The following is an 11427-nucleotide window of genomic DNA, read 5'->3' as shown; positions in this document are numbered from 1 at the left end:
TGTATAATAGGAGCTGGATACGGGGTGCTATCTTGTGGGAACTAAAAATCACCTTCCCTCAAAGCTTTTGAGTCATTGAAGGATTTTAAGCAGTAAAGCTACGTTATATTCTTGCTTTAGAATGAATGATCATTGGGCAAAAAGTGTGGAGAATAGATTGGTGGAAAAGAAAACTTGAGTTAGGGAAATCAGTTAGGAGGCTGACTGTAATCCTAGTGAAATGGTGGTGGCCAGAACTACTAAGGTAATACTAGTGGGAATAGAGAAAGATGGGCAAATCGGAGTTATTTAAGAAATACAATAAATAGGACTTGGTGATAAATAGGCAGTGAGAGAAGAGTTCAGGATATTCTGGTTCTTGCTTTTGCAAATGGGTTTGTGGGCAGTGACACCATTCACTGAGAAGAGGAAAAGCAGTTTAAACATTTTGAATATGAGATGGGTAGATTAGTCCACTAACAGGATGATAGACTAAACCATGCTCACTTGAGAGAACAACCTCTTTTGATAAATTTAAATTAATTTTTATGCCTGCAAAGAACCTGTTGCTCAAATTTGCTGAAACCAGTTGAATCTCTTCATCTATCTCACACATGTGAACTTTCAGTATTTCAAGTAGTCTATGATGCATGGACAACGATTTGTGTGTATAACCCGCTGTTTCTAGAAATATAGCATCCACATTGTTTGAAGGTAAAAGAGTTTGGGGAGGAGAAAACTATGGAAAAGTCATATACTCCTCACATATCTTACATTAAAGTAATTTAGGCTGAACTCAGCAGCCCTAAGCACAGTTCTGTGATCAGTCCCACGTGCAGGCGAGCGCGGGTACCCGCACTGCCTCTCTCGGAGTCTCCGACGTTCGCGCTCTCTCCAGCGCGATGTATCAGACAAAGCGATGCAGCTCAATACTCTCGCGAGAGGGAAAGAGACTGCTGCTCCTTTGCTTTCCCCAGCTACACCACTTACGCTCCTGTCTGCTGAGAAACGCAGTCTGGCAACGCCCAGAGACTTCTGGGAATCGTAGTTCCCGGGCTGGAGAAGACCCGCCAGCTTTGCCGGACTCCTTCCTACGCCTGCGCGACTCCGAGCTGGCCCGAGAAGTTCGTAGCCTTTGTGAAGCCCGGGATGAGGGGTGAGTTGGTCGTTTTCGTGCCGTTTTTCTCTTCTCAGCTTCGGCGGTAGTCCCCGGGGCATCAATCTGTGCCAAGTCGGGGTTGGGTTGTGCGTTTGTGAAAGGGGCCTCGAAGGCAGACCATGAGCCCCATCCCTTTACGCTCCGGCCTGAATCCCTCCAGCGGCTGCCGCCTCCCGGGAACGCGGGTGAGAGCGTGGTGCTGGCGGGACGCCACGGGCGGGGCGCGGGGCAGTCGCGGATCTTCGGGGAGATTCCCGAGCGTGGCGGGATTTGTCTACGCGCCTTGTATCTCGGCGGCATCCCCATCTCCATCTCTTCCAGCTGCTCGGTCCCCCAAGGGACAGTTCCAAGCAGCAAGAATAGGCATCTGAGGATCCAGTCTCAGGGATTCTGTCCCCGGGTTTCCAGGTGCCAACCTCGTAAGACCGAGCAAGGCTCGTGAGTGAGGAAGAAACCGGACCGGACCTGATCGAAGCCTTTCAGCAGAGCCCCCAGAGAGGAGGCAGGAAGGAGGACCAGGAGGCCTCCGGGGGCTTCTCACTATCCAGTCGAGAGAAGTCTGAATTTGGCGGGTGGGGTGTCAGAATCTTCAGAACCGGGAGGAGGTGGTGATCATGGAGAGAGATTTGGCCAAAACGCCCGCGAAGAGAGGTGAGAACTGCTGAAGTATTGAACTTGTGTTGTGGAAGGGCAAATTCTTCCTCCTGAAGGGAAATCAGTTGCCTCTGGGGAGGTGGCTCTCAGCAGACAGCGCTGTCCATCTCCTTTGTCTGAGAGATGGATAGGCTCTTTGAGTGAGAATGGAGGGCTTGGTAGGCATCACCCCTCTTTCCACTCCAGCTGAGTGCACAGTGGATCCTTTAAAGCCACCCCCAAAATGTCAGCGAAGTGTTAGCTTCTAAGGCATGAGCAAAGCCTCAATTACTTTTTCTCACACGTTCTTCCCAAATGATTATGCCTAGTCTCCATCAGTGAGTCTGAGAATTTAGCTTTTGGTTTGCAAAGATATTTTCCCACTTCTGTTGTTTCACTTTGCACAATAATATTATGATTTCAATAGAGGAAATATTTTTGTTTTACATGCTAGTAGAAAACAAGCATAGAAGTCAGTGACTGACGACCCATCGTTCTTGAAGTGACGTCTGTGACTTCCAACGACAGAATTACCCCTGGGGTGCTTATTAAATTTCTAGATTGCACCCCAAACTGAACTAATGATAATTATTGGGAAGTGAGATCCAGCAATCTACTTTTTAAGTAAGCTTGTAGGGTGATTTTTGAGAACTGAGCCTATTTTTCTGATATTTAATGTAATTAATCTTTGAAATAAACTGATTTATTCTAATTTCTAGGTTAGAGAATGTCATCTACCAGTAGGTGTTATGATGATAGCAATAATGAATTTAAGCCCCAAGTAGCAGCATTCCTGGACATTCTCCATGATCCCAGGATCATGAGTTGTTTGGGCTCCCTTCAGTTGCAGTGTTTGTGGGAGCATCGTTTGTATGATGCAAGGATTTTTAGACTTGTAAATCTGAGTCACAAGATAGACTTAAGTCCCATCATTGATGCTTTCTTCCCTTTAGCCATGTCTTCCCAGGATTCTTCCTTTTCACAAGAGAAGAGCGCAGAAGAGGGAGAAGTGGCAGCCCTGCGCCTCACAGCCAGATCCCAGGTGAGTGTGAGTCTCTACTGATGATTGAAATTCCACCTTATTTCTCAGAGTACAGACACACTCCCTTCTTTTTGATGTGGAGTTTCTTTGTCCACTGGCACTCATCTGGAGAGATGAGTTCTAATTCTAAGGCTACTCGGGTGACTAATAGGCTCAGTAGAAAATGTTTTCTACTAACCCAAGGTATCTTCTCCACCTATTATTTATTGTCACGCAACAGGCATGTAAGGAACATTACCCTTCTTTAGCCTGTTATACTAATTTCTGTGCTTGGTAACAGGAAATTATTTTGAAAGAAAATATGGTGCATATCTCTTAAAATTTATGTTTCTATAGGGGAAACAATATACGCATAACTGTTAAGTAAGAATTTAAGAACGTACCTTTAGTGCTGAAGTGAATTATGAAAATAATAAATATTCAAAAGTTCAAAGAACTGCTTGAAAAGGAAAGCCTATGGAAGGCTTAATTTAAAGAGTTATAATGCAGCCCTCCAAGATGATGAATGCTGAAGTATTTTAGAAGTGAAATGTTACCGTGTCTGTAACTTACTCTCCAATCCGCTGTACAAGGGCACATCTTAAGAATTGTTGAATTTAAGTGGTAGTTGTACTATGTGGGTAATTAGTGTATTCGTCTTTCAACTTTTTGTATGTTTGAAGTTTTTATTAAAAGAAGTTGGGTAGGAGAAAAGAGGTCTCCATGATGTGTGTGGCATACCACAACCCAAAGATTCCTCCACTGGCCTTTCTCTTTGCTACTGTGGTCCCAAGTCTAAAAAGTATGTATTGCACATTGGTACCATTTGTGAAAGTAACTTCTCAGGATCCTTATATACTTGTCTGTCTTCACTGTTTCTCAACTGCCTGACATTGGTATTGAAGACTTTATTAGTCAAGTCAAGAAGCTTTAAGTTGCAGCTGGTAAAAGCTCAACTTAAATTGACTTAAGCAAAAAGAGATATTTATTGACTAAGTGAGAAACATTAGAAACCTATTCCTTCCATTTCACTGACCTTTTCTTTTCTCTATGGATTTTCCTCTCAAGTAGATTGTTATCCTAATGCTGGCCCTACCAATCTAGGCTTACATCTTCCCATGTTGAGGACCAGAGACAAAGGGCAGCTTGCCTCCTAATTATTGCAGAAGTCCAGGGATTAACTCTTTAACAGGGATTAGGCCCGTTCCTGGAACAGTTATTGTCCAGATCTAAGTGTAATTCTCTAATTGGGCAGACCTATGGAATATACCTGCACATACACATACAAATACACATACCACCTCTGAGTCAGAGATGGAATTAATACCACCTGAACTACACAGGCATAGCAGTCTGAGGAAAATCAAAGTACAAGTACCAGAAGAATGAATGCTTTATATATTTCAACACTTTGGTATTTAACTCAAGACTGTTAGTCTTGGGATAGATTCAACCTTTTAGGAAAGTTTTAAAAAACTTTCTTTGTCCTTTTTGCATTACATGAGATTTTTATCTTATGCTAATATTGTAACTGTCTTATTAGAATTTGCCTGGACAATTTTTCTGTCTTATTAGATTTTTAAAATATTAAAGGTTTAATTCTTGTTCATTGTAACAGGTGAGCAACACAGACATATATCAATATAAAAGTAATATTACTTCCCTCCCCAAATTCAGTCCCCCACTTCTACCTACTGAGGATAACAGTTTGATATATATTTTTCCATATGTTTTTGTTGAACTTGTACTGCTGTATTCAGACGTGATATACTATATTTCCTTCCATCTCCCTCCCACCAACTTTGGGTTATTTTGGGGGGATGTCCTATTTGTGAACAGGATGTGACTTTTAAAATAAATTTTTTAAGGGAAATGAACTAATTCACATTAATATGATTACTTGTATGTTTCAAATTTTTCTTGCCATGTGATTTTTATAATTCTGTTTACTATGCTTTCCGTTTCTTTTGTATTTTTTCTGCCTTTTTGTGCAGTGTTTTGCATTTTTGTTCTAATTTTTTTTTTCTTCTCATGGTCTGAAAGTTAATTTCCATTGAGTGTCAGTTTAGCTGTGGATATGCAGATTGTAGGATACAGTCATTTTTCCTCAAAATGTTTTGTGTACTTAGTGATCTTTACGTTTCACCCAACCCCCCCACCCCCGGAATGATTCTTGTATTTTTTTAAGTCTCAGATTATATATTTCCATTTTTGGAAACTTTATTTTGAAATAATTTCAGACTTAAATGTTGCAAATATAGAAAGATTTCTTATTTACTCTCCATTAAGATTCTCCAAAAGTTAACATTTTCCCTCACTTTATTCTTATTTTCTCAAATTAGGAAATTAACATTGGTATGTAGTACTATAACCTATTGACCTTACTCAGATTTCCCACCTCTCCTATTTTTTTCATTTACCCTCACCTTAATTTCTGCTTTTATCCTGTAATTCTTCCTATTTTTCTTAGTTTGTTGTTCTTTCTCTAACTTGATTTGTATGTTTTGTTCATTTATTTACATTATTTTTTTAATGAAATGGAAGTGTTTAAAGCCATGAAATTTCCTCTGAGTACAGTTTTAGCCATTTGCATTTGTTTTGCATTTTATTTCATTATTATTTTGATATGAGTTTTTTCAACTATCATCAGTTATTGCTCTGTTTTGGAATTTATTTAAATTTACTTTGTTACTTTTGCAAATGTTTCATGATGTTTAAATAGAAGGTATTTTCTACCTACCAGTGACAGCATTTGATATATATTTATTTCAACAACCTTGGAATATTATTCCCATTCTCTATGGCCTTACTTAAAAAGGTATATAATACTTATATGTAACTATCTCTTTACAGCTTTTGTATTTTTGTCTTATATAAACTTAATCCTATGATATTTACACTAAACATATATGAGTTACAGCTGTACCCTTAATTTGCCATCATTTTTCAATTAATGCTTTTAGTCTCAAATTAATTCCATGCTTTATTGGATTTGGTGCTTTACTGCCAGTCTCTTCATTCCATGGCATCTCCGTTCACAAGGTCTGTATTTCAGTTCATCTTCTGATTGGCTATATGTATTCTTCAAGTTTTTATTGAGGACTCACAAGGAGAGTTATGCAGACATGCCTTTTTTCCTCCTCTGCCTATATTTTGTTTACTTTGCCAAACTACTTTGTTGACTGACTGGTTCATGTTTTAACTATTTATTCCCCAGAAAAATGATAGTCTCTCAATGGAGAAACCATGGTCAGATTTCTTTTGGTTCTCATATTACACCTAGCACAGCGTGCCTAGCACATAACTGATACTCAGTGACTTCACACAGAATGTTCAGAATCCGAATACTATTAGAATACTTGTCATTTATCACTGTCATTTTCCCTGTTGAATATATTCAACTGCTCTGCTCCAGGAACAACAGACACTGGTGGCTGAAAAGGGTGCTGTCAAGCAAAAGATGGTAAACATAAGTATGTTTTGTGTCTTAGGCGTCTGTGACATTCAAAGATGTGGCCATGGACTTTACCCCAGAGGAGTGGGGGAAGCTGGATCCTGCACAGAGGGACGTGATGCTGGAGAACTATAGGAACCTGGTCTCGCTTTGTAAGGATGGGTTCTCATCCTGTGACTCTGAAATCATTACTTTATTGAAAGTGAAATAGCTTAACAAAGCCTTCACTTTTCCATTTAGGAGTTGTAAAGTATTAATCCCTTTGGGCCCAGAGAAAATCTGTTTCAGTTCTAGGTTCATGGTGAACTGTCTATGCATGTTTTGTATCGGGATTCCTTGGATTCAAGTGACAGAAACCTAATTCACACTAGTCTAAAGAGGGGGAATCTTTTTTTTCACTGGTTTTTCTTTTTTTTTAATCTTTATTGTAAGGTGATTAAATTTATCTGTTTTCTAAAGAGAGTTCACTTTATCCTGACTACCTTCTGCAACTGAGTAGCACTTGATCACCTTGATCCTGCCTGATTATTTTTCCTATGGTTCTATTTCATTTTTGCCCTTACTCCTAAGTAAGGTGTGCAGCCCTTACTCCTTGGGAGGGGAAATTACTTTTAAGGTATTTGTCTTCTTTGAAGTTTGTGTCCTTATGGGTTTTCAGCTAAAAGCCCACATTGTAACAGCTTGTCCACATTGATATGGGATAAAGTACAAACTCTAGAAATCTGTAGTTTCTAAAATCTCTCTGCAGCATTTTATCCCCCCAGCTGTTTTGTTCTACTGGGTAACTTAAAGTTGTGCTTTTCATATGTACAGCTCAGGACTCAAAAATTTGAATGGTGTTTCCATGTTTCCCCAAAAATAAGACCTAGCCGGACCATTAGCTCTAATGCATCTTTTGGAGCAAAAGTTAATATAATTTAATATATATTAAAATAAGACCGGATATAATATAATATAATATAATATAATATAATATAATATAATATAATACTGGGTATAATATAATACCGGGTCTTAATTAATTTTTGCTCCAAAAGATGCATTAGAGCTAATGGTCTGGCTAGGTCTTATTTTCGGGGAAACGCGGTTATATATAAATTTTGGTGCTTCTTGTCTATAGTTCCTTCCTCTCTTGGTTGTGTTTCTTAAATCACAGTCTTTTGATGGAACTAAATTGCTACCCCTCCCAGCAGCAGTAAGACTTTTGGCGTTTTACTTACACTCTATTGCCCCACACCATGATTTAGAATTATCACCAGGGTGAATATGATTATTACATCGTATGTTTGCTTCTGTCAAGTACTATAGCCCAAGTCCTATGTGCATTGATTGCTCATCTATGCCTTCAAAATGTAATTTGATGTAAGTTAATTAGGTTATTTACTTGTGTTTGTGCAAGAGTTAATCTGTCAGTGAGTTGGTGGGAGGTAGAAAAGGATGGGGTATCTTTGATCTGATCAAACTCTTAGGTGGGCATTGTGAACCTGGGTTAGAAGGTGTGAACTTCACAAATATTTCTGTCCTCCTTCACTCACAATGCTGGGCCTAGTATGTATCCCTACCCTTCCTCCAGGGGTAAATATTCTTTTTATTTTCCATTCCCTTCTCCCAGCTGCACTGGGTTTCCACCACAGTCCTCAGGTATCGGTGTTGGAGTCCGTCCCCTGAAGGGGAAGGCTTCTGTTAATTAAGACAGATGAGTCTAGGTAGAGTTTAGGTGTTGGATTCCATTCCCCAGGGGGAAAAACTTGATTCAAGGAAGCAAATATATGATCAGGAATTTCTTGTATTTCTTTTTTAATCACATGGCTTGGCTTTGCCATGTATTGGCTTTATTCTCCCCCATGTGGCAAAGATGGCCATTGGCAGCTCTAGGGTCATATTATTCTTCTAGTTAGAGAGGTAAGGAAAAAAGGACAGTGGAGTTTCAGCAAATAGGGTCATGTGTTGAACAATTGCTAGAGCCAGGGAGATAGGGCACTCTGGCCAGTTTGTACCCTATGCCCACCTGTGTGTGTGTACACATGTGCACATGTGCATATGTGTTTTTATAAGGAGCACCAGGAACTATGTAAGCCCTTCCCAAACCTCAGGTAATAAATTCCCTCAGAAAGTCGGTTCTAGCAACTAACGAAGGAAGAAAGGAAAATCATTAGAGGACAAAAATTCTAGTTTCCCCAGTCCCAACTTCGTGATGCTGCCACTGAGGTCCCATTTTCCCAGTCTTACCTAAGCTAAGGATTGACGTATGGTGTCTCCCTGGAAACTCCTCAGGAAAGAAAGAGTACTCTTCTTTTTTGACAGGCAGAAACATTTGTGTTTTCCAGTGCATAAAAACTCCTTGCCAGGCCCAGACTCTTGCTGCAAATATTTTAAGCTTCATGGAGCGGTCTGTCTTCTTTCACTTCAGATCTTCCTGTAATTTCCGGTCCTCTTGGTGGATCAGGGTTGGCACTATGCTCTAGGGTAGATCTTTGTGCCCATCACAAATAGCTAAGTCCCTTTTCTTTTTTGAATTTTTAATGAGCAGGGCTTCCAGTTTCCAAGCCTGAGAACTACAATTTGGAGAATGGAAGGGAACCGTTGATGTTTGAGAGAAAAACCCCCCAAAGCAGCCATTCAGGTGAGTCAGATAGATGGGAGGCTTCAGAAATAATAGCTCTACAGGACAGTGAAGAAGTGACACTTTTCAGTGCTTAAGAAAGACTATTGGAAGTACCTATGTGTTTTTATTTTAAAATATTTTAAATTATCTAGCAATTTAAATACATATAAAAGTCAAGGAAATAAAATAACACCTATGTATCCACCACCAAGATCAAACACATGCTAATATTTTGCTTCATTTCCTGCTGTTCCTTCCTTTTTTTCAATATACAATAACTGAAAATATAACTGTACAGGTCTATGAATTTTCATAAGTTGAAAACATTCATGTAACTAGCACCCAGATTAAGAAACGACCTTACTAGCACCCCTACAGGCACCCTTGTGATCTCTTTAAGGCACCTCCCTCCTTCCAAGGGTAACCTTATTCTAACTTCTAATATCACAGATAAGTTTTATCACTGATTTGTAATGCTAACTCGGTGATAAACCCAGGTCCAATACATGCTTGGATCTGTTTTTAGGCTCTCTGGTTTACTTATTTATCTGTGTTCCGATACCATATGTTTTAATTAACTATACTTTATAGTATGTATAGCATAAAGAAAATCTTCCCTTAATGCTCTTTTTTTTAATAATCTGGTTCTTTTGAATATTGAGTTTTAAAATCTTCCCGTGATGTGGATATGTCTGTTTCCCTTTCTAGGCCTGTCTATTTTTGTGACTTACCTATTCACCACCTTTCTCTTTTTTGTGTGTATGGGTGGGGGGAGATATTGCCATTTTCTTAGTGATCTATAAGAACTCTTCATGTATGAGGTATTCTTTGTTATGTTACAGATATGTTTTTCTAGTTTTTGCCTTTTGGTTTTGGTATGCTTTTTAATGTACAAATTTAATGTATTACAATCTTTTATTTCCTGTGTTTTGATTAGTGCTGAGAAAGTTCTTTCTCAAAGATAATAGAAATAGTTCCTTCTGTTCTCTTCTAGTATATCTGTCTTTTAATATTTCCTTTAAATCCTTAATCCATTTGGAATTGCCTCTTACTTCGCTGGTTGTATCTTCTCAACTTTCTTTTCTGAACAATTAAACGTTTGGATTGCTCAAGGTTTGGTTTGAATCTCCCTTCCCTCTATATACCTGCAATCGTAAATCTGAATGCCTGCATTCAGGAGGTAATATAGTGAGTGAAATAAGTAAACTGGAACAGCACATGCCGCAGCTGAAAGGGGTCATTACTCCATTAGCTTTAGTTCAAGGGCTGACAAACTTTTTATGTAAAGGGCTAGAGAGTAAATAATTGAGGCTTTGTGGGACATACGATCTCTGCTGCCACTACTCGGTCTGTCTTGGTAGGGTTAAAGCAATCATGGACATTTCACAAATGAATGGGTGTGATTGGGTTCCAATACAATTCTATTTAGAAAAATAGGCAGTGCGCTGTAGTTGCCAACCTCTGCTCTTAATTGGTTGTCACTCAGTATGCTTCCAGTTGTTTTTTAAGAGAAACCCAAAATTTGAATTTTCATGTGAAATGTCCCTATTTTTAACTCTTGGCAATTAATCTAAAAAATTTGTATAAATAGTGTGGATCAAACAAATATCTGAGGGTCAGATTTGTCTAACTGGTCACCTATTTGCAGCCTCTACTTTTTTTGTCAGTAGTCTCATCCATTTCAATAACCAAATTATCATCTCTTATCTAGATGAATCCCAAATTTGTGTTTCCATCCTAGACCTCTCCTTGGGGCTCTTGTTCTGAACATTTGTGTAACTATTTGATGTGTCCATTTGCTTGTATCAAAGGCACCTCAACACAACATATTTAATACTGAATACCTGATACATGCCCAAATTCTCCATCGCCCCAACAGGATCCTTTCCCAATAATTGTCTTAATGACACTCACTGTCTTATCAAATTGTACAAGCCATACATTTATGACCAGTCTTTACACTTCCATCTCTTCCTTTATCCAATCCTTCATTGTGTTTATCTAATTACATTCTGAATATTTCTTCATTGTTAGCATTATCGTTTTGTTTGCCTGGACTACAGTGATAATCTCCTGATTCCACCTTTGCTCCCATGTATTCCGTTCTTCATAACATTGTGAGAGTGATGTTTTCAAAATACAAATCTGATGGTGTCACCTCTTGGTTTAAAACATTTCAATGGCTTCCCATTGCTCTTAGAATAACAACCAGAATCTTGGACGCTTTCAATACCGTGCACAAGGTGTCACTTACTTATTCCAACCTTATTTCACACGTACTCTCCCTCCACTTTTGTACTCTGCTTAGCGGTTCTTAAATGTTTTGGCATCACAGTACCTAATTTACTCCCCAAATTATCGAGGACCCTAAACAGCTTTTGTTTATGTGAGTTATTTCTACCAATATTTACTATATAGAAATTAAAACTGAAAAAGATTTAAAACTATTGGATAATTTATTTAAAAATAATTATAAACCCATTACATGTTAATACCAATAACATAATTTTTATAGAAACAACCATCTTCTTTAAGAAAAAAATATTAAGAAGAATGGCATTGTTTTACATTTTTAC

The 11427-nt window shown here is 38.7% G+C and overlaps 1 protein-coding gene across 1 annotated transcript in view; it reads left to right on the top strand.

The window, feature by feature from the left end:
• Positions 1–1016: 1016 nt before the first annotated feature.
• The window catches only part of LOC109461292 (zinc finger protein 287), a 117657-nt gene continuing 107246 nt past the window's right edge, over positions 1017–11427 (top strand). The window contains exons 1-5 of the mRNA XM_074320340.1: positions 1017–1135; positions 1547–1789; positions 2725–2813; positions 6284–6398; positions 8777–8869. Coding sequence (XP_074176441.1) covers positions 1753–1789; positions 2725–2813; positions 6284–6398; positions 8777–8869 — 334 coding nt within the window. The 5' untranslated portion in view covers positions 1017–1135; positions 1547–1752. The remainder of the gene's footprint in view (positions 1136–1546; positions 1790–2724; positions 2814–6283; positions 6399–8776; positions 8870–11427) is intronic.

Source organism: Rhinolophus sinicus, linkage group LG15 (genome assembly GCF_036562045.2).
Source record: "Rhinolophus sinicus isolate RSC01 linkage group LG15, ASM3656204v1, whole genome shotgun sequence".
NCBI classification, from domain to species: Eukaryota; Metazoa; Chordata; class Mammalia; order Chiroptera; family Rhinolophidae; genus Rhinolophus; species Rhinolophus sinicus.
The sequence above is the reverse complement of the archived record's forward strand: the minus strand, read 5'-3'. Positions and strand labels throughout refer to the sequence as shown.